General features: G+C 39.7%; 1 protein-coding gene across 3 annotated transcripts; it reads right to left on the reverse strand.

The window, feature by feature from the left end:
- Positions 1 to 1,575: 1,575 nt before the first annotated feature.
- Positions 1,576 to 16,647, reverse strand: PDPN (podoplanin). Of its 3 annotated transcripts, none has more exons than XM_074558659.1 (6): positions 16,311 to 16,647; positions 5,522 to 5,607; positions 5,002 to 5,095; positions 4,730 to 4,765; positions 3,769 to 3,880; positions 1,576 to 2,786 (listed from the first exon to the last, which is right to left on the reverse strand). In XM_074558659.1, the coding sequence occupies exons 1-6, from the start codon at positions 16,378 to 16,380 to the stop codon at positions 2,780 to 2,782; spliced, it is 405 nt and encodes a 134-aa protein (XP_074414760.1). In that variant the 5' UTR covers positions 16,381 to 16,647; the 3' UTR covers positions 1,576 to 2,779. The 3 variants fall into 3 exon arrangements, with proteins under 3 accessions (XP_074414760.1, XP_074414761.1, XP_014126702.2); XM_074558660.1 differs by having other exon boundaries at positions 1,662 to 2,786; positions 3,775 to 3,880; XM_014271227.3 differs by lacking the exon at positions 1,576 to 2,786 and having other exon boundaries at positions 3,765 to 3,880.
- Between the last annotated feature and the right edge of the window lie 6,555 nt (positions 16,648 to 23,202).

Below are 23,202 nucleotides of genomic sequence, written 5' to 3' on the forward strand. Positions count from 1 at the left end.
CTGCAAAAGGGAACATTATTGTTACTAACTCTAAAGGAATGAATATGATCAGGAGTGAGGGCTTGAAGTTAAAAGCAAGTGTTGATTTATTGAGTGTTGTTCCCTGTGAATAAAAGTCAAGCTTGGCCAGCTGCTGAAAGCATGGAGCTGTTGTTTCCTTCATGCATAGGAAATCTCCTGACCTTGGCCTTGGTTGTTCTGATCACTCATTTTTCAGCTCACAGAAGGATTTGTCCTGGGACAATGTGCTGTTTGACTTCTCACAAAGCACAAAAGGTCCCATCTTCCACAGAAATTCTACCAAAAAACCACATAGTTTGTGTTCAACCCACCTTTGAGGTCCTGAACTAGTAACAGGAAATTGCACAATGTGACAGCTCAGAAACAGAATTCTGCAGTAGATTCATGTGAAATACAAACCTCTGTGCATCTTTAGTCTGCATTTCCAAAACATTGGTATCATGAAATTACAGATTAATTAAATTAAAGTTTCAGTAACACATAGAAATGTAACAAATGTGCAAGATTTTAATGAATTTTCCATTGTTTCTTGAGGTTTGCTGGAAGCTGACTGGAATGTTCTGCACTTGAGATTTCTGGGCAGCAAGGTGTGTGAATCATCAGAATATTGAATGTATCAGTGCAGCAGCAGCTGTTGGATTTTCAAAGTAAGAGATATCTTTTGGCTCTTTGAAGTCCTTATTTTCTTTAGCCATAAATGAGTATCCTGGACTCCAGCTGATAATAAGAAGGAAATTTTCTTCATGTTTTTGTTGGTCAGATTTAAAACAGCGCAATATTTACTGCTGAGTCTCCAGGGCTGGAAACTCCCCCTAAATATTTCAGTGGAGTGTGGGCCATTTGGTCAAGGATTGACTTTTTTTACCTAAGATTTAAAAACTTGCCTTAAACAAGGGGATGCTCTACAAAGGCACAGATAAGACCAGAAAAATTAATATTGTTGTAATATGAAGTTAATATGGCTTCTGGAGCAGGAACAAAGCACAGTGTCCTTGAGCAGAAAGCTGCCTGTTCAATTGTTCTGCCCATGAAAACTCAGAACTGCCCAGAAAGGTTCTCTGCTATCCATTTTTCAAATGGGGGGCTTGTTACTATTGAGTAAGAAAGGTTTCCTCATTTTGATTCTTGCAAATTAGCAGTGAGTGAGCTGAGGCAGAAGAAACTGGTGACATCTGTGCCTTCCCTTCAGTGGGTGAATAATTCATAATTCCATATGCCACGGATTTGAGCAGGCATCAGAGCACCTTATGGGGTATTTCCCAGTACAGATTAGAAAATGTTAAATTGAGGCTAACAGAATTAATATTCTTTTGCCGCAAGAAGAAAAAACCTGTAATTTTCCTGCTTTCATATCAATTTACACAATGATAAAGATTAGATTTACTCCTTGGTCACAGACTGAGGGTCTCATCACATCAGCTCCAGAACTAACTAAAGAATTCTGAATTAGTTTTCTCTCATATATTTAGTTTTCAGTTATAGTTTCATTTATCAATGTCAAATGAGTTGGTCGTAGACATTACATTGATAAGACAATTAGCAAAATAAGCCAGGAAAACTGAAGGAACAGTAAGACATTTTACTGTTTTTTTTTTTTAAGAAAACAAGAACAATTATTGTAAAATAATACAGTTTATATTATGATTTTTATTACCAAAGCTTGCATTGATATAATAGTTCAAGGCACATGAAAGAAAAGCAAACACAGATAAGCTGACAAATTTAGCAATGGATGATGATATTGATTCTCATGATTTTCACACCAAACACTGAAGTGTTGGAGCATTTAGGAAGCCTGATGCACTGCAGTCGCTTGACATGCAAAGCCTTTGCTCTGAGCTCTGTATATCCAGGTTGTGCTGCTCTAAATACGCCCCAGAAAAGCTGCATCACACCTCAGTGACACATTCTGACCTGGTGTTGCTCATGTTGTCGAACAAATCAGCTGTACAGTTAGAAAATGGGACAGGCATAATGAGAAAACACAGTGTGCACTAATTCAAAAGCTTCTACACGTCAGCTCTAAAGTGACCCATCAAAACTGGGTATTTTCCAAGCACCCCTTAATTCAGGATGTGTATTTCAATTCCTGCATGTCTCTGCAACAAGAGAAGGCAGGAAATTCCTGATGCCATAGTCAGACGAGCAAGCTCTCAGTTGGTAGATCAGTTCCAGCCAGACCTACCATATTTTGCCACAAAATAACATAAATATCAAGAGCAGAAAATCTGTATCAGCAGTAGAAAGATTTTAGCTTCCAATATCCAGTATTTTTCCTAATTTGTAAATAACTGGTTCTCACTGAAGCTAATTTCTCCTTTTTGATACATCATGTGGTAAATAAACAAGTTAAGGAGCACTTAACCAGGCAAAACCACCTTTTGTTTTAAAAGTATACATATAATGTAATGTGAAATAATCTTTGGTAACATTTAAAACCCAAGCATATAATACCTGCAAATCACATTTCAGATGTACATCTCTTTGCTGCAGGGTTTTTTTTACTGCAATATCTTTTTCTTCTAGTAAAATTCTGGTTAATAAAAAATCCTATTGAACATTCCATGCTCTGTGTAAGGGGGTGTGTGAGGGTGGTCCTTAGAATTGTGTGGTATCCCCATAGATCTGAAATCTTTTGATTATATTTTCCATGGATCATCTTCTCACACAAATACAGGAATAGTCTTTGGTTTGTATGAAATAAGAAGCACTTGTATTTTCCAGCAGGGAATGGTATGGTTGCTTGTTTCAACTGTGTTTAGGGCCTGGAAAACAAAAAGCAGACATTTTATTGTTCATCATTACCCAAATATAAGTCACATAATGTTTTTTTTTTCTCTTTGTCTTTCCTATCACCTCTTTATTTCTCTTCCTAGTTCCTTTTTGGCTTTCTCCTGGTGCTCAGGATCTGCTCAGTTTCCTGGGGTTTTCTTACTTTCAGAGTTTGTAAAACTCTTTAGATTTGTGTGTCACCAAAAAAGAAGGTAGAGATCACTCCCCAATGTCTGATATTTTCTGAGACCTCTGTTGTTAGAAAGAATGATGAATCTGACTCCATGTTCTTAGAAGGCTAATTTATTATTTTATGATCTATATTATATTAAAGAATACTAAACTGTACTATACTAAAGAATAGAGAAAGGATACTTACAGAAGGCTAAAAAGATAATAATGAAAACTTGTGACTCTTTCCAGAGTCCTGACGCAGCCTGACCATGATTGGTCATTAAGTCAAAACAACTCACATGAAACTAATGAAACAATCACCTGTGGGTAAAAAATCTCCAACCACATTCCAAAGCAGCAAAACACAGGAGAAGCAACTGACATAATATTGTTTTCATTTTTTTTCTGAGGCTTCTCAGTTTTCCAGGAGAGAAATCCTGGCAAAGGAATTTTTCCAGAGAATGTGATGGTGACACCCAATATTCACATATTACCCACTGCTTCTGGTACCTGTTGTGGTCCCTAGTGAATGACTTTGTTCCTGTGTCCCAGAGTAATCCTAGCCCCAAGCACCTGATATTATAATAATAGTATGTGCACACTGTCTGGGAAGTTCTTCTGAAGCTCCTGAGAGCATGAAGACACCATGGCAGCTCTTGCTGAGTCTGTCTAAGGCACTGTAAACCAGGAAAATAGGTGGTTTTTGTCAAAATAGAAACCTTAGAAATTTCCCAAGCTATTCCTGTGACCCTGCTCAGAGGAAGATGCTTGAAGAAAAATCCTGATGAGGAATTTACTTACGAGTACCTGCCTGACATCTTCCTCACAACTGCAATTATTATTCCTGCAAGGATTCCAACTGCAACAATGATGCCAATAATTATTCCAAGCAGTGCAATTGTTCCCAGACCACCTGAAAGAAGAAATTGGGAATGTTAATATGCATCTCATGGAGACCATTGGAAAATGGGAATGTTAGTATGCATCTCATGGAGACCATTGATAGAAGGCTACTGATAGACCTGGTGCTGTTCTGCTGCATCCATCCCACTTCTTGGGGAAACTTCATACTGTCTTGTGAATTTTAAGTAGGTTTGGATGTTCAGCAGCCTGGTATTGTATTTGTGTTCCTCCCAGATGGAGGAAGGAATGATAGATCTGGCTCCATGTTCTCAGAAGGCTAATTTATTGCTTTATGATACTATATTATATTAAAGAATACTATACTAAACTATACTAAAGAATACAGAATGGATACTAAGATAATTGTATATAATAGAAGGCTAAAAAGATAATAATGAAAACTTGTGACTCTTTCCAGTGTCCTGATACAGCTTGGCCCTGATTGGCCAAAGAGTGAAAACAACTCCCAGCAGAATCCAATGAAACAATCACCTGTGGGTAAACAATCTCCAAACACATTCCAAAGCAGCAAAACACAGGAGAAGCAATCAGATAATTATTGTTTTCCTTTTTCTCTGAAGCTTCTCAGTTTCCCAGGAGAAAAATCCTGGTCCAAGGGGTTTTTTTAGAGAATGTGAATGCCACAGCCCAGAGCCATGCCTTTGGGCTGAAGGGCTCCATAGGGATGTGGGAATGGAGGCAGTGAGCAGGTGAATGAGGGAAAGCAGCTCAGGGAGCAGCTGTGCCTCCCCTGGAACCTTTAGTTACTGGCATGGGCACAGGAAGGGCTGCTGGAAGGGGAATTGCCTGGCAGTTACATTTCTCCCTTGTCTTTATAAGCAAATCTTCTCTTTAATACCTTCATCAGTTTTCTCTGTTTCCCCGCTCCGTTCACCTGTAAAGACAGAAAGACAATAATTACTCCCTCTGCTTTGCACAGTGTTGCCTTCCAATTTGAAATGTTATATCCAAGGAAAACTTTTATTCACTTTGTCACAATGGTTTGAGGTTGTTCTTTTGATAAAAAATGAGCAAATAAAGTTTTAGAGAGTATTTGAGATTTCCAGATATTGTTTAGTAGATGGCAGTATAACTTTGATGTCTAAAAATAGAAATGAAAGGGATTTTTACCATCAACACTTTCTGTGTTAACTTCATAAGCAGTAACATTTTCAATTTCTCCATCCTGGATGAAGCTACTTTCTGTAGTCTTCAGGTCTCCAAACTGCAAAACATTTATTACATTGTGTAGTCTTGTGAGAAGGAGGGGGGAAAGAGGGAAAATCCCCCTCAGTACATTCAGTCTACATGTTTAAAGTAACATTTAAATTTCTTGGTCTGTCAGGTGTGGATGCTTGTTTAGCTGTCACCTCTTATGTTTGACTTGTGTACAGTGACCAAACAAACCAGGATAAGCTGATTTGCCTTCCCAGTTAAGGATTTCTACATCAGATCTCTTGGTTGGACTGCAAAAGGTGGAGAAGGCTGCAGAATTTTGCAGAATTGCCTTTTTTCAGTGGGTTTTTGTAAAGCAGTTTTTGAGTTTAGTTTCACTGAAACTGTTTGAGAGATACGGAATTGGAAGAGGTGGGAAGTGGCAGTGAATAAGAATGTAACATAAAGGATCTTTTATTTAGCATTATATACTCACAATTGTTGGTAATTCTTCAAATTCTGTGTCGTTTCTGTCTCTGAAATCACTTGTTGCACTTTCTTCTCCTTCTAGAACTGAACTTGCTGCATAAAATTTTAGAAAATTAGTCAGGATTTTCCTTGGTAGTCACATGTTCTGGCTCCTCTGAAAAATAAACTTTATCAAACATGACCTCTGTGTGGTATTGGGTCTCCCTGCCCTTGCCCACATGGGAATGGGAAATTATTTGGAGTAAGCTTGAATTCTTTATATTCTTGTCCAAAGCAGTAGAATAAAAAGCTGAAGCCATCACTTAACTCTGGTACAACCTTGAAGCATACTGGTGACTAACATTTTGTCCAAGAAATTATTTCCTTTTTTATTAAGAAAAGCTTCTCCAAAGTGGATGTGATGATTCCAGATTTCAAGCTAACAATTACCTACTGTATTGGGATATATTCCTTCAAGCATCTTCCATTTTCTAAAATAGGAAAAGCTTTCTCCCATCTTTTAGCTCAGGCCCAGCTGCAATCTTTCTTTTTAGACCTGCCATCAATGCTTATGGGTGCAGCTATAATTTGGAAATATTCTTACACAAATCAGTCTTGAGGCTTTCCTAAAGTTGCAAAGCTTATTTGGCATAATTTGAATTTTTAGATAACAATGTAAGGGCTGTTTGTTTGTTTTTATTCTAGACTCCTAGTTCATCTGTGCTCTTTGATAAAATGGATATTTAGATTTTGGCCCACACAGTGCTGTTAATTTATAAATACAGCCAGAATTCATCAATGGGGAAATGAGCTGGAATAAGGTAGAACAGGAAAGGCAGGGCAGTGTGGAGATAACTGGCAGTACCAAGAATGTGCTGAAAACCTGAAAACCAAACTATCACCTAATTCCATTTTGTGCTGATTCATAAACCTGGGGCAGGCAGAGTGTGATGTCAATGTGCTGTGAGAGCTCCTGGGAGTTTGTAATTCCTGGTGAATTCCAGATAGCAGTGCTGAAATTTAAGCAAAGAGCTAATACTAAATGTCCTGAGCAAGAACTTGGGGCAAAAACAGCACTGAAAACTTCTTTCCTAGACTCCAATTTTGCATCTAACTTCTGTTTTTCAAAGCAACCAGATCAGAAAAAGGACAGCTCTTCACAGTTCTTTGAAAAAATGAAAATTACTGTATAATTTGAATATATTAGGTATGAGAAATATTCACAAGCTTTTTGTTTTATTAAATCATAACACTTTCTACTAATGACACTTTTTATTTAATGTTCTGAAAACATTCTCATCTCCTCTGCATTGGACAATTTCTGAATTGCTGGATTGATTCCAAATACTTTTTATGGAAAACTTTAATACTCCTAAATGCACTCTACTTGTTTTATAAATGATATGGAGGCAAGTAAACAGCTTTTGTTCTGTGACTGAAATTAGAAAGGATGGGCATTTTGCTTGATAGCAGCCAGAAATTAATAAAAAGGGTAAAATCTCTTTGGATCAGCTGTGTAAATATTACTCAGAATTTTTTTTTCTTTAATTGTGAGTTCTGTTTAAATTTTGTTCATTTTTACCTACCCCTTTTCATATAAATATGTTATTTCAAATAAAAAAGCCAATATTTAATTTTAAAATTAGTAAAAAAATGTACTGGCAGCTTAGAGAAAATTTTTCAAGCAGAAGATGAATGATTTGCCATTGAGAAAAATAAACCCTGGTTTTGCTTGAAACTCTCATTTGCATTCTACTGGAAACTTGCAAATATTTTTCCTTGGCTTTCAAAACTATTTTCTGAACCAAACTAGAAATTTTTTATCCATCTCAACCAATAAAAGACTGAGAGCTTTGTCCCATTTCTAAGAGAGCAAACACTGAACTAAACTTAGATGTCTAATTCCATGTTTACTGAAGTAAATAGAATTTTATATTTCTGTATCCTAATAAGCCTGAATACAGATACAGTTCCTATTTAGGAGCCAAAAGGATTTTCAGGTAGCACTTTAGGCAGTAATAGATGAAGAAACTATATTCATGTTATGCCAACATGAGGCCAAATATAGTGGCTAATTAAGCCAGTCTCCCAGAAATCACTTAATAATCCATGGAAAGACTAGAACAGGGTAAATCAGATTCCAAATTAGGTGTTAAAAATAATGGTTTGGTCATTTTTGATTGAAATACCCAAGGTATTGTTGAAGTTGCATAAAGTGGGCTGACTGTTGTATATTTAGACAATCTCTAATATCAATGCAATTTAAGGTATAGCACTATTTTATAATCCTTATTTTTTGCTTGTTAAACCATATTTTTAAAATACAATATTGTGATGTGCAATCACAGCTATGTAAATGTTAAGTGTGAACAAAGAAGCAGCAATAGAACTCAGCAGCACAAATGTGAATGGATCAGTTTACCTTGTAATCCCAGTCAGAACTGAGGAAACATCCTTTATTCACTAGTTGAAAATAAGCACTGATGGAGAAAACCAATTACTAGAGGAAAATTCCCCAGCAGAAGGTGAAATAAATTTTGCAAAATTTTATTTTTGCAATATTTATTTGCAAATTTTTAACAACAAGCAGCTTATTGGGAGAAGCTGCTTATACTCCTGGCATGGCAGCAGCTTTCAGCCCTGAAAACTGCCTGAGAGTGAAGGCAGGAAAGGAAAGCATGTCACACAGCAAAGGTGAGGAAAATCAGTGAATGTCACAAAGAAATATAAAATAATTTTTCTTCATGTGATGGTTTTTGCAGATTTTTGGCCATGAGTGGCAAGAAAACCTATTTCAGTGCTTTTGCCCTCTGATTGACAAAAGGAGGTGGCCCAGATTAATCTTGCCTAATTTTAGGTTCTTAATAAAGGCACCTAAATAAAGTGAAGACTTGCCCTTATCTTCTTTGATTGTCTGTAGGGAAAAACAAATTCCTCTGGAAGATAACTCAGCTCACCTGAGATTTGGGTCATCCTTGGTAGTGCTGCCTTTCCTTAATTGCAAAGGGAAACTGGAATATGGCTTCCCTGTGAGCTGCCCAAGGCTCAGACTGATCTGATCTGGTTTCTGTCACTCTGAAGGTCTTGTCCCAGCCCTGTTCAAGCTGAAATTCTGTATCTGATGCAGAATAATCCCTGGGTTCTATTTCCAGGTTCGTTTTAGACTGACAGTGGAGGTGACTGGCTGGTGGTTAGACCCTACCAAATTATTACCCAGAGAAATATGGGGAAACTATTTGTAGGAAGCAACACTGGCTGCTAGACAGCTCTTTGTCAGAGAAAGTCATAATGAAGTTTAATATTGAAATGAAATTGGACTTAAAACTTCTTTCACTGTACCCAGTACAGGGCTCAGCACCACTGCCACCAAAGGGGATGGAGATGGGGCTGAAGGGGTGTGTGCCTGTGTCATTCCTGGATTTCATCTGATGTGGGCCAAATGTAGCAAGAGTCAGGGCTGAGTGGTGCATCTGCATGTGTTCTTAATATTATCTCAGAGGAGGTTGTAAATAAAAACATTGCCTCGCAGTGCTGGGCTGTCTCCAAGGAGCCCCCTCTGTTTGCAGCTATATGTTGCTGCAGATGTGAATTAATCATTGCATCCCTTTCTGCCAAAGCTCCAGCTGGGAGCCCCTCAGTTCAAAGCCCCAGCTGCTCTCAGGCTGCAGCTTCTCACACCAGGACAAAATCTGATGTCTTTAAAAGTTTAATACTACTTTGAAAAACCTCCCTTGCTTAAGCATCCCATGACCCACTTAGGGGAAGCTGAGCTCACTACCTGCATGCACAGAGTGACAATTTACTAGAGAAACCTCTTAGAGCTGCTCTCAGAGCACAGTGGTTGTGCTGGAAAGGAGAGGGAGTTGTAAAACTGTTGTTCATTAGCATTTCTTTCAGGTATCTCCAAAACCAACAAAGACACTTCTGAAGATGAAATATGTTGTAAGATCTTGCTTCTTTCCTTGCATAAACCAAAATAAACCCAAACCCCAGTGGGTAAAGGCAGTTGTAAGCCTGTATTTTAGCTTAGTCCTTGAAATAGTAAGCCCTCAAAATAGAATGTTTCCATTTCTGATAAGAGACCAGGAGATAAAAATGGCAAACCTTAAAGGATTCCCTCCAGCAAGAACTGCACTAATCCTTTGCTCATTGCCCTCTGCTTCTACATGAAGAAAAACCCAAAAAACCCAAAACCCAAAAAACCCAGCTTCAGTTATTTATAACAGCTAAAAATATTAACTAGCCGAGAGTTTAGCAGGATGGGTCACTTGGGACATATCACTTTTCTGTTGGAGATGTAGCAGAGCAAACATCTGGAGCTGACTGATGGTTTTCAGTTTCTGCTTCCGGAATTGGTGCAGACCAAGGGGTGTTGTTTGAAAGACTGAGTGTGGATGAGTGTGTTGGCCTTCCTGTTTTGACTGCATTTTATTCAGCATTTATGTCCTGGTACAGGAATTCCCTTCCTGCAGAAGTATTCTTCACTTAGAGGCCTTCATCTGATTGTGAGCAAACTGAGTCTTAGTATCTCATAATTGAAATTGGTTCTGTTGTAGTTCATTGCAAATTTCTGATCATGGTGGTGGAAGTTGAACAAAAATGTTTGATTTGCAAGGGATCTGCCTTTTAAATACAGCAGCTCTGTAACTTTCAAAAGCAGTTTTGTCTGTGATTTGGCTTCATCCTTAATTTCAGCGTATTCCAGAGTCATGTCCAAAACCTTCAACATTAGATTAATTTTCTCTAAGAATAATTTTCCATTATTTTTATACTTTTGGATTTTTTTTAAGTATACAGGTGTCTCTTTTGTTGTGAAATCATTCAACACTGCCAAATCCAAGACACAAAATTTTTTTGCGCTTTGAAAATGCAAGGGTTTGAAGAATATAATATAGTGGATTCTGGTGTTTGAATTTTGCAGCTTGAATCTTTGGACAGTTACAATTTTCAAACTTCAGAAAAGTAGGGAAGTTTGTTAATGAGAACTGAAATTCTCATTTGTGCCTGGGGCTCCTGCAAAATCATATCTGCAGTATCCAGAGAGCGCTGTGTCCTTGGCCTGTTTGGGGCCACAACATTGGCATTTTCTTTCTCTCTTAATTCTTTCTGGAAGCTGGGGTAATCTGTCATGTCCTTAAAAATCCCCTGGCGTGTATTTCAATGTCTAGACCGTTGTTCAGGAGAAAGTATGTCCTGTGTAAATCCTGAAGTGCTTTCTGCAGTTTCCTTAGACAAAGACTGACAGCTCTGCTATATATAACAAAGGAAGCTGGATGAGAGAACACCAGAAACTCTGGAAAGGATCTGCCAGTTGGGAAAATGGTCATGAAGCACAAGGAAGGATTTAGCTCAGCCTAATTTAGAGCATGACTGACTTTGGTCAGGTATTCCATGTAGCATGTGATGACAATGCTTTGCTGAACTGTCAGAAACATTTCCTTTGCTCACCACACCCTGCTGCAGATGGGATTTTATTGCTGGGGCTGCCTCAGCCAAAGGAACTGTCCTGGTTTAAAAACCTGGTTTAAAGCCAGAGTTTAAATCAACAGCGCCAAAGAACCACTCAGCTGCTCCTCGAGTAATTCACATTCTGAATGTTACAATATTGCACTGCCAGAAAAGCAAACCAAAACGTGCTTTAGCTGGGCAGATACAGAGAAGACGCTGCTCTTCAGGTGTGTACAATGATCCCCAGCTAGAGTCACAAAACAAAGCCGGAGAGGAAAAGCTGCAAACTTCCTAAGCTTTGTCCTATGCACAGTGAAATCAGCCACAGAGGGAAATGACAAACTCCATTACAGGACATTCCTTTAAAGTATTCCTTGCAGAGCTAGAGATGAGTATTCCAAATTCATGCTTTTAATAATGTTGCTGTGTCAACATCTGCTTTCTTCTCTACTAAGTACACTAACCTCAGAGTTACGCCATTAAGATGGGATAAAATTACTTTTTTAGTGAGACTTGCTGCCCTGTGACCCTGTTTCCGTGTTTGCAGTTTTATAACAATGTAATTGTTTCCTCTGATCAGTGAGGGATGGAGCAACAAGGTTGGACTGGTGATCAAGGTGTAAATGTCTCTTATATCTTGCTGTAAAGTGGCAGAATCACAGAACTTTCAGTCTTTTGCTGCATGGCTGGCTAGGAGGAAGAGTTGCAGCCAAAACAAAGAAAAACCACAAAACTTGGTGTAAAGGATCAGCAAATTGGGCAGATTTGCAGCACAAATGAGACATCTGCTTACAAATACTGGGATATGTAAATGCAAATGTAAGGAATTAAGAAATGACCTCTAATACAGTAATAAACTAATCTGTCCCCTAAATGACTTCCTTCCATGGGCTCTGAGGCTGCAGCTGTGTGCCCTTTCACAGCTGCCTTGTTGTAGATTGCTAACCTTTTGTATCTGCAAGCAGAATGTTTTGCAGATTCCTCATCTCATTTGTTTGAAATACTCATGCCAGACCCTGAACTGGAAACTTTTAGGAGTTAATTCTGTCCACACAGTGATTTTTGACTACTCACTTTATATCGCATGCAGAAGGCAAGTTCCCTTCAAATGTGTTTAGTCTGACTTTTATACTCCACTAACAATAGCCTAATGTCTGGATGGGTTTCATAGTCATAAAAACATTTTAAAGTGGGTTTGGAGTTAAGTGTGTCCTTGCTACAGATTTATTAGTGTTTCAAGCTCTCCTAACATGATTTCCTGAAAATGGTGCTGGTGTAGGAGCTGAATTGTGCCCTCACTAAGGATTATTCTGATGCTGGATGTTGCAGTGTTTGTAATCAACGAGCACGAGGACGGAAAAAACATGAGGGAATCATAAAGCAATATGAGAATGTGTTCAGCATCAGCTTCCACGTCCTTTGAGAAGTTTTGGCCAAGCTTCTGAGATGGAGAGCTGGAAATCAATAGTGCATTTGTCTCTTATTTTTCCCTCATTTGTTTCTCTTTAGCACATCCCAGCATACCTATACCCCCAATCCCACATCTTTTTCTGCAACTCTGTGTAACAAAGTGTGCGCTGCACACTGAGCTTTGCTGTGGGATCAATCCCCACGGAGGGGATGGTCTGGGCACACACAGATCAGAGGGGCCCTTTGAGAGGATCTGGGAGGAAGGATCTGGCAGCATTTGGGCTCATCCTGTAATCCCTGACCACATCCAGACAAAAAGCAAACAAACCAACAAAACAAACGTGCCACTGAGGCAGCCCCTGTGCCACCAGCCACAGCGGGCGTTTCTGTGGTGCTTGTGTGGCTCACCTCAAGTGACACACGGAGAAACCCCACACGGTCCTGCTGGAGCCTCACAGCCTGAAAACCTTCCTGCCCTGCCTCATCCTCTGCCTAAATGCTCTCCAGGTTCTTTGCTGCTTCGGGGTTTTTTTGCTGTTTTTTTTTTTTCCCCTAGATGATTTACAAATCCTTGATCTGAGGTAAATGCACAGATTCAGTAGAAACTGCTGAACTGCAGGAGCTGAGAATCTGGCCTCTCTGTTTCCAGTTTGAGTTAATGAAAGGTCCACTTTTAAGCCCTTAAATATGACTCTCTTCTTTGTTTGTGAAGTTACAGATTCAAAAACTAACTGTCAGAATACAGATGTGCAAACCCCCCTGGTAATTTTAAATTTTTAAATCAGGTAATTTTTTCCTTGCCTAGCTGAGGAGAAATTGAATTTTGTTTGTTCTCTGCTGTCTTCCACAAAGACACCGCAAAATTCAGACTTGCAGACCTGAGATCAGCAGGATGATTTTCTCCTTTCTGTGATAATAATTTTGGGTATTGGGCATGGAGAGTTAGATTCATATGGGGAAGAGGCACATATGGGACATGTGTAAGAGTATTCCTCTTTCTTCATGCAGGATGAAAGGTTGTGCAGCACATTTTTAGTAGAAAACTGGGTCCCTTTTGAGTCAAATGTGACCATTCCATTTGTTTTTACCACCAGCATTTACAGAGTTTGATTTTCAAAAGGCTTTAGAGTTGCCTGATTTTAATGTGTAGTTTTGCCACTGCAATAGTGACAGGATTTGGGCAAATCAGGACTGTTTTGTCAATTCTCTTTGTTATGATTTTGAAAAACAGAAATCTTTTTAGTCTTTCACAGCTGACTGTAAACTTCAATTTCCTTTCTTATGATATAAACACTTTTAATCTGAATTATCCTGCCCATGTTCTTACTTTCAGTCCAAACCAAATGTAACATGACCTCGCATAAACCTGCCTTGCATAAGGAAATAAAATCTAATATTTGCCTCCAGGTCAGATCAGGCACATGGAGAGTTGATACAGCCCAGGTGACGTGTGGTATCTTGTTAAACAATCATGTTAATTTTTGTTCATGTTATGTGACAGCCAACAGAGTAACCTCCCTCCCTGCTATGATACAGCACCATGGAAAGATTTGGAATCAAAAGGCAACTTCCATCTCGGCTGCTTTGGTCTGTCTGATTCTGTGTGTGAGGATTTGCCCGAGTTTTGGCATGCTGAATGAGATCAGAAGGGCCAAAATGTACATAATAATAATAACAACAATAATAATACTAATAGCAATACTTTGGGAAATTGGAAATATGCTTCCTGCTGGAAGCAAAGCTGCTTTTCTCGATTTGGTCTCAGTCCATAACCTGGAGTGCCCAGCCATAAGAAAAGGGTAGCTGCAGGTTATTTATGGCCTTTTTTAGGTTAAGAGGTGTCAGATGGAGACCTTTTTCCTCTAAAACTGTGTTCCCCAGAGGCTCATGGACCTGGATAAAGCCACTCCACCAAGCCCTCTCCATCTCCCTGTCACCAGAGACTGCTGAAGGTGAACATTGTCATTTCATGTCTGTTCTAACATGTAATTGCTGATGGTTATCAGTAAACAGCAGTGATAGACATTAAATACTCAAGACTTATTTTATCTGAAGTCTGTTTTCCTGCTGTATCCTTTGGAAGTTGTCCTAAATGCCTGGCTCCATGTGAAGAAAAAGTCACAAACCCTAAACAGACACAGAAAACCCCACATGCTGTAAATCACATTCTTGATCCAGTTTGGATTTCAATGCAAACTGCACAGGTAATAAAGCAGAGGTAATATTCTTATATTCTTATTCTTAAAGCAGGAAATATTCTTATATTTTTTATTAGTAGTAGAGTTTCAGCCTGAGCATTGCTGGACTCCTCTCAGAGTTGAGAGAAAATAAGCTGAAAATCTTCTCAATAGCTTGAAGATAAAGGACCTTTTAACCTTTTAATTCTGGTGTCTTAGATTGCTCAAGGCGATTCTATAAAATAGTGGTGGTTTTGCCTCATTTCTAATGGCTTTAAATTTTGGTACACCTAATATAGATGCTTTTCAAGAACAAGGTGTCTGGGTGAGCCTAGAAAACAACTTTTGAGACTTGTCTAATATCTGTTGATTTTAGTTTTCCTGTGAAATTTTGAAGCATAACTCCAAATTTCAACCTCACATTCTGACACACAGAACACCATTAGATGTTTCAAGTCAACATCCACACAGTGTATGTCAATATATCTCCATTCTTCCAGCAGGATGACATTGATTGTTATCAGGCCAAAATCAGGTAATTTTTGCAGTTTGACTGCCCAGATCCAAGCCTGATGAGGAGATCTGTGCTCTTGAAGAGCAGTGAGCTGAGTTTCGAGTTGCTGTTTTCAGAGCACTGGTACAAAGCTGCTGCTTGGAACGTGCTCCATGGCCATGGCAGCTGCAAACCACGCTGCCTCTTGGCCAGTTCACCCACATGAGTCAAACTCTACTCAGAAAAACTCAGTTTCAAAATGACATTCCTGGAATCAAGTACTGGTCAGGGTAATTCTGATTTACTGTTAAAAAATCAGACTCCAATCCTTTAACTGTAGAAAGACTTAAATGTCTATTTTACCTAAAAGTTACCTCTTGGCCAATTCATTCACATGAGTTAAATGCTGCTCAAAAAAACTGAGTTTCAAAATGACATTCCTGGAATCAAGTACTGGTCAGGGTAATTCTGATTTACTGTTAACAAATCAGACTCACATCCTTTAGCTGTAGAAAGAAATTTTTATTATTGTCTATTTTACTTAAAAGCGTATATTGTGTCTTCCTTATAAAATTCAAAATGCTTAAATTCCAAATTTGATCTTTTTGGTACATGACGCTTTTCAAATCAGGCTTTGGCAATAATTCCACCCGGTTTATTTTCCCTCATTGTGTATATATTGAGCCACACATATAATATATATATATATTATATTTATATGTATAGATATATATTATACTTATATGTGTATATATATATATATATAAATAATATAAAAATAATATAAAATATACATATAATACTATATATATATATATATGTATAAAATATCTATATTATGGCTAAGTTAGACTCAGCAAAGCCCCACATAAGCCTCAAATTTTAAAAGTCTGAAATGTCTCTAAGCACAGAAGTTAAACTCCTGAATGAACAGATTCACAAGTCACTTTCAGAGAGTTATACCCCTAATTTATGGCTTGAGAGGCTGCTGTGAGTGTTCCAGTGAGACTGGAGCCATTCCCAAGGCTGTGCAGGCAATGCCTGCCCTGCCTGCCCCTGCCCCTGCTCACACACAGAAAATTCTTTCCTAATGGAGTCAATCTCAGCCCATAGAAAACTTTCACTGCTTCTATCCAGATCACAGCTGCAGTAGGTGCCCTGTTGCAGCTTAAGAATTACAAAGAAAGTTTTACAAACAGAACAGAGTAACTGTGTAGCCCATAAGAGCACAGAAACTGTTAAATTACAGGAAATGACTGGGAATAACTGTAACCAAACTTTCCCCTTACCTTCTTGAGCAAGGGCTACAAAAGGCAGGCTCCCCAGGAGGAGGATGAAGAACGGAACTTTTAGAAACATGTTGGATCTGCTCAGAGAGTCGCTTTCCAATCCTGAGACCAGACGGATCCAACTTTGGGTTGTTGGAGAATCACGATGATAAAAAGAAATCACTGCGAAAAAATACTTTGGTATTCCAAATATTCCTTCAGCTGCTGTAACGTGAGGAGGGGAGGTTTTCTCGGATGACAACTGAGCAGTTAAAGAAAACTGAGAGCAGTCAGAGTTGTTTTCTTTAGCCAAGGGATGGGAGCAGCCCAAGGTGGTCCTCAATGAGCAGCCAGGCCCGCCCTCCCCACGCTGTTTGGTCAGGACCAAAGTTATGATCTCAGCTCAGATTTAAAGTCACAGGACCTGTGGTGGCTTTCAGAAGACTTTTATTTAGCAAGGGGGAAAAAGGAATTTAGGCAAAGCTAGGTGTTTGTTCCCTCCCTTCTGCAAACTGTCTTTAAAAAATCCTTAAGAAGCAACACCAAGGACACTTTTCTTGTTATTTCCAGCAGTGAACTGATGGTTTTTTAATTTCAAGGTGAGCCCCCATGTTTACCTAAGCAAGTGTGGTACTGAATGTGCATTTAGGGATACTGAAATAGTTTTTAGGGCAGGCTATTTAATTCTGCAGTAAATACTGTCTGAATTTTCCTGTGTGTCTGTGTCTCTCAGCTTGTGTCCTCAAGTGACATCCCGGCTCTGCTCGGCCACTTCTCTCTGCCCACAGGCTTGCAGAGAGCCAATCCCACCCTCCAGAGAAAGGATTTCTCCTTTTCATGTGCAATATTGGGAGTGCAGCCCTGTGCAAACCCAGAGCATTGGGAATATTTCTCTGTCTGTTCCCCCAGGGCAGCACTGACTCTGACCCTCATTCATGGAGAAAGTTTCCCAGACTTCAAGATAGACTGGAATCCACAAAAGTGTGAAATAGATTATAGAGAGCAGTGCAGGTGTGTTACTGGGTGAGAAATTGAGGTTTTGGGATTTTTAGTATATTGTGGATGGAGGGCACAGGGTGCTGTCCTGGGTTTCTTCTTCATGCTTCTTCTTCCTCCTTCTCCATGGGTTTGGGTGGCATTTTGTAGTTGGGCAGAAAATTCCCCATTGCAGCTCTGTGGGATCAGTTATTGGGTTAAAAAGGGAAATAATCCAGGTGCCAGCTCTTGGATAGCTTATTCTTAAAAGACGTTGCCAAAGGAATTTGTGAGCTATCAATTATGGTGCTATATTTGTGTTATTTGTGATGAAAAGGAGTGTAGGATGAGAACAGTTGGTGCCAATGCAAAGAAACAACAGGCAATGTTGGCTGATTGTCTTCAGGAAAATAGCAAAATAAATATTGCCATGTATTGCCACAATCTTTCAGCATCTTAAAATCTGGAATTAATTATTTCTTGATAACTCTGCTTCAAGTTTATTTAAAAGAATGTTTGCTTTTTGTGGAAATGTTCCTTATAAGAAACTGAAGCTTGCTAGGGGAGTGTGTCAGTTTTAATGGAACTTATTTTGAAAGACTGAAACAATTTATTTTTTTTTTACCTTATCGGAATGGAATGTTTGGAATTCTGTATGTATCTTCAGAACAAAAAATTAATGCAGTGCACTAGGAAAGACAAACCAGAACACTGACTTTTAAATGTTAACATATTCTCAGCAAGAGTGAAAAGAAGGGATTTTTAGAAATCCATTCAATTTTCAAAAGTATTCAGAAGACCTTTTACTTTTATGATTATTCATATAAACAAATTTATCTCATGTTTAGGAATAAGTTTTTCTATAGAAAAGCTTTTTCCTGAGTTATGTAAAGTCTTGCTTTAAATTTTGCAGTATCCTGGGTATAGAGTTGAGGCACTTGAGCTTCCAGGAACTGGAGATATCCAAGTTCCTGTGGCTACTCCAAGACTTTTTAATACTTTTATTATTCTTCCTAATAAGGAATAGTTTCTTCTGTATGAGCCTATTTCTCCAGCTCCAGCCTGTTCCTGAAAGAAAAACTCCTAAGGTAACTTTATTGAACTATTTAATGAAATCACATTCTATCATGGTATCATAGCGCAACAAAGGGCAAGGAATGTGCCCACAGATGCAAAAGAAGTTAGAGTAAAATCTAGAAATGTCTCAGTAGTGGTCAGCTGGGGGTGGAATTGTTCCTGGAGAACAGCAGGGCAGGAAGGTGCCTCCATGGGGACAGCGTGCTGCTGTGCAGGGAGATTAGGGCTGGAGACACTGCTGAGCCCTCTGCCTGAAAACAGCAACAGAATTGTTTCAGAGGAGCCAACGTGGCCTCGGGAGAGGGGATGGATCAGGGAGATGAGGGAGTTGCTTTCCTCTGGACTGTACCAAACTAAGGGGGTTTAATGGAACTGTGGATCAATGGTTTGGAATTCTGTCAAGCCAATAGGTTCTGTGGCAATAAAGGAGTTGTGTACAGGTGTGGGGGTTCCAGTTGTGGGTTCCTCTGGGTCTGGATTGAAGGCACTGAGACAGCAGTTCATGTTCACACTCAGGTGTTTATTATTTCTTATCAGTGAAACAGTCTCACTGCTGTGAGCTCTGCAGTTTTTCATTAGAAGGCACAAAATGGCCACAATCTCTTGGTACAAGGGCTTTTCAGACTAAACTGTCCAATTAAGAGCTGACACCTGGATTATTTTCCCTTTTAACCCAGTAACTGGTCCCAAAGTCCCCAATGCAGACTTTTCTGCCCCAATTACAAAATGCCACCCAAACCCATGAAGAAGAAGCATGAAGAAGAAACCCAGGACAACACCCTGTGCCCTCCATCTTGCTGCCATCCACAACACACTAAAAATCCCAAACCCTCAATTTCTCACCAAGTGATACACCTGTACTGCTCTCTATAATCTGTTTCACACTTTCGTGGATTCCAATCTGTCTTGAAGTCTGGGAAACTTTCTCCATGGATGAGGGTCAGAGTCAGTGCTGCCCTGGGGGTCAGGGCACCCCAGAGCAGACACAGAAATATTCCCAGTGCTCTGGGTTTCCACATACATGTTCTGATTTAACAATTCATCTGCATTTAGAGCAGCACCTGTGTCTGTGTCTGGGTCAGAGCAGGAGTGAGCCCTAATTCTACTGTGTGTCTGTGCTGCCTGCAGTGGATCTGCACAGTGCTCAATGCTGCCATGAAATGCAGGTTAGAGCTATGCAGGGATGTTGTAATTTGGTCTGGGTGTCTTATGACAAATCCCACAAATTGCCAGGATATGCGTACATGGGTCACTCTTTCTTTTTATTTTTTTGCCAGGCAGGTCTGTGTTTTCAATCCCTGTGGTTTAGGGGAGGAGGTGGAGAGGATCTCAAGCACACTCAACCCTTATTGTTTTCATTTCATAATCCGTTCTTTCCGTCTCATTGTACCAGGGTTTGCAGAGTCCTGTGGGAGGCTCGGGCTGTCTCTGGTTCAGTGAGAGCAAGGAATGAAGCCGGGCTGGGGGAGTGCAGGAGCGGTGGCTGTAACCTGCAGCACGTTCTGCCTCACAGGCACAGCTTTGGGGGAGGATGCTCTCCCCTGGCTCAGCCAGTGTTGCTGCAGGAACCCAGGGCTTGGACTCAATCAGAGATTCCTCCCATCACTAAAAGGTTTCACTTCATGTGAATAACCCATAAGATGGGAACATGATTGTGATGGTGTTCACAAGGGTTTTATGTTGAAGGAAGAGACGAGGACCTGACTCCATGTTTCAGAAGGTTTGATTTATTATTTTATTATATATATTACATTAAAACTATACTAAAAGAATAGAAGAAAGGGTTTCATCTCAGCCAGAAGGCTAGTTAAGCTAAGAATAGAAAAGAAAGAATGATAACAAAGGCAGCTGTCCCAGACTCTCTGTGCAAGCCAGCTGACTGTGATTGACCATTAATTAGAAACAACCACATGAGACCAATCACAGATGCACCTGTTGCATTCCACAGCCGCAGATAATCAATGTTTACATTTTGTTCCTGAGGTCTCTCAGCTTCTCAGGAGGAAAAAATCCTAAGGAAAGGATTTTCATAAAACGATATCTGTGACACCTGATCATCCACACTCTGTTTAAGTCCAATGTAGACCAAAGTTACACCCAAGGATGAATTCTCTCAAACACACACTAGGAAGGGCACACAAATGTCTCTCCACAGAGGAACATCCCAGCCACCCCTCTGTCACCACATTTCTCCTCACAGAGAAAAGCAAGGAAGGCACAATTCTTCCCAAGAATATTTCAGTGTTTCACATTTCTCAGAGAAAGGAAAAACAATTCTTATCATTTGCTGTGCCTGTGTTTGTGAAAAAGTAGAATGCAATGTGGAGATTGTTTACCCACAGTGATGGGGTTTTGTTTCCTTGATCTGTCGGGGTGAGTGTGTGTGTTGGGACTGTCACTGACAGTCACGAGATTCTGTGCAGTGGTGTGCACTTGAGTGCTTGGCAGATTCAATTTAGATGTAATGTAATATAGAGTAATATAGTATAGAATAATATAGTATAATTAATTAATTATCCTTCTGATAAGATGGAGTCCGATGCATCATTCTCTCCCCTCGTTGGGGTTCCCTGCAATGCTGTACCCCTCCACAGTCCCACAAAGCCTCACAGGTGGGCAGGGGTTGTACCATGGGGACACATTTTAATGTCCTGGCTTCTGCCTGACTTCTTACAGAACTTTTCATGAGTGTGCATCTCCATGTGCTGCTAAAATCTCTCTTTCTATGGAACCATCTCTGTTATGTTACAGTCGTAGGTTGGGGACAGACACACAACAGAAATCACTGAGGATCATGGACAAAGAGCTCAGTTTATTGTTCATCACTCCTTTTACAGGGGTTTCAAAATTCCTGCCCTTGGAAAACTGATTTGTTGGGATCCCTGCACCATCCAGCTCCTTGGCCAATGATTTACCTGCATTTAGGATTGAATGGGGTTGGCTGGGCTCCCCTGTTTGAGTTCAATCCCATCCTATCCTTGCTCACTCAGGGACTTGTTTTCTTCTTTTCTATAGTGAACTAGGCTAGCTGAATTGGATTTTTTGTTATGGCCAGATTTATCTGTCCATCTACAGGCCAGCTGTGCTGTGACACATCTGCTCCATCACCACTGGACAAGGGAAATCCTAGCTTGCAACACCTCCAATCCATAGAAAGTAAACACAAATTTTCCCTTCCTATTCTTTCAGTAAAAGCACTCAAAAAGTGTAAATTAAGCACTCTGTTTGGTGACATCCTTTACAAATCTGCTCTGCGACTCAAAAAAAAATACTGTCTCTTTCTGTTGCCAAATTTCCTGTTTCTGTACCCTGGGGGCAGCTGTGGGGCCTGCAATATTTGGTCAGAAGCATAAAAACTGTTTTCTGCAAGCTTTATTAATTTTCAAGCCATTTCCTGTTTTCCCTTTGCAGCCAAACCCACCCCTTTTGGCAGGTACTGAAATACAGAAACACCCAATTCAGGCTGAAGAAAAGCTCAGTTACTTGGGAGAGGAGGTGATAACTCCAATTTTTGTTATCTGTTTTCTGTGAGGTAACTTTGCTTTCCTGTGGGGTGATTTTCCAGCAGATTGTGCTGTGTGGGATTGCAGACAGCTTTTGCAGAATTACAGATCTTTGCCTTCAGGAATGGCTTTTACCTTCCCTTAATCCCAAACTTTTGGAGTTCAAATCCATCATACCTTGTCACTGATTTGTGCAGTCCTGAAGATGTGTCCTGTGGTTGAATCTTTTGGCTTTGAGTCACTTTGGGTTTAGTTTCTGATTTCTGGAATGCAAGAGATGAGAACACCTGGCAGCCTCCAGCTGCTAAAATGGCAATTTTAAAGTTTTTAATTGATGTCAGGGAATGGGAGAATGGAAGGTGCTGCTTTCCTCCTGTCTGTGTTTCAGGCAGCCTTTCCTATCTGACAGGGGATGTGAGGTCAGACTTGTTAATAAAAGAATAAAAAGTAGAATGTGTCCTATAGCAAGAGATGGGTCTCAGTATTGACAAACTCAAATATCCATATTATGCAGCTTTTTTAAGATAAGCAGCTGCAAATCAAACCCTGTTCCTTGACCATCTGTGCTCTGACAGTTTAATAAATGCACAGAGCCCAAGCTGTCAGATGAGGAGAAAAGAGACTGTGAATGAGAAAATTGCAACAATCATTGAGCTTGGAGTCCTTAAGCCACAACAATGATATTTGTCACTCAGGTTTAGAGATGGGGCTGCATTTTCAGCTGATATAAATCAGTTTCACCAAAATCAGTGTTCACAAATCAGCCCTCCAATCTATGGGGCATTGAGGAAACCAAAAAATATTTTAGGATCTGAGAAATGGGCACACAGAGAGTCAGTGCCTCCAGGCTGTACAGGAGGTGATGGAGAGAGAAATTCTGGGGCAGCCAGGTGCCCTCCCAGCCAGGAAATTAGATGTATTGAATTGACTCTCAAAGTAAATATATTTAAAGAGAAAGAAGCAAATATCTACATTTTAAATAGCTTCATTTGAGATTTATGGGCAGATGTTCCTTGTACAAATTGCTGTTCTCCGTGGTGGCATTTTAGTCAGTCCTGGAAAGAAGTGATTAAGATGTGCTGGGAGAGGGAAAGGGCACGCAGGGCTGCACAGCAGTTTTGTGTAGGGAGAGTTGTTCTATGTAAAATGCAAGATTTCTCTATGATATTTCAAAGTCTGTCACTTGATGTTGAAGTTCCAGTGTTGAAAATATATTATGTTCATATTTTAAGGTTTTCCATTAGAAAAAGATTAATTCAGGCCATTTAACACAAAAGCCTGAATCCTATTTTTTATGTAAGATAACAGCATTGCCCACCTGAAGCAAAACGCAGGTGTGAAGGGAGTAGGAGACATTT

Source organism: Zonotrichia albicollis, chromosome 25 (genome assembly GCF_047830755.1).
Source record: "Zonotrichia albicollis isolate bZonAlb1 chromosome 25, bZonAlb1.hap1, whole genome shotgun sequence".
Lineage (NCBI taxonomy): Eukaryota > Metazoa > Chordata > Aves > Passeriformes > Passerellidae > Zonotrichia > Zonotrichia albicollis.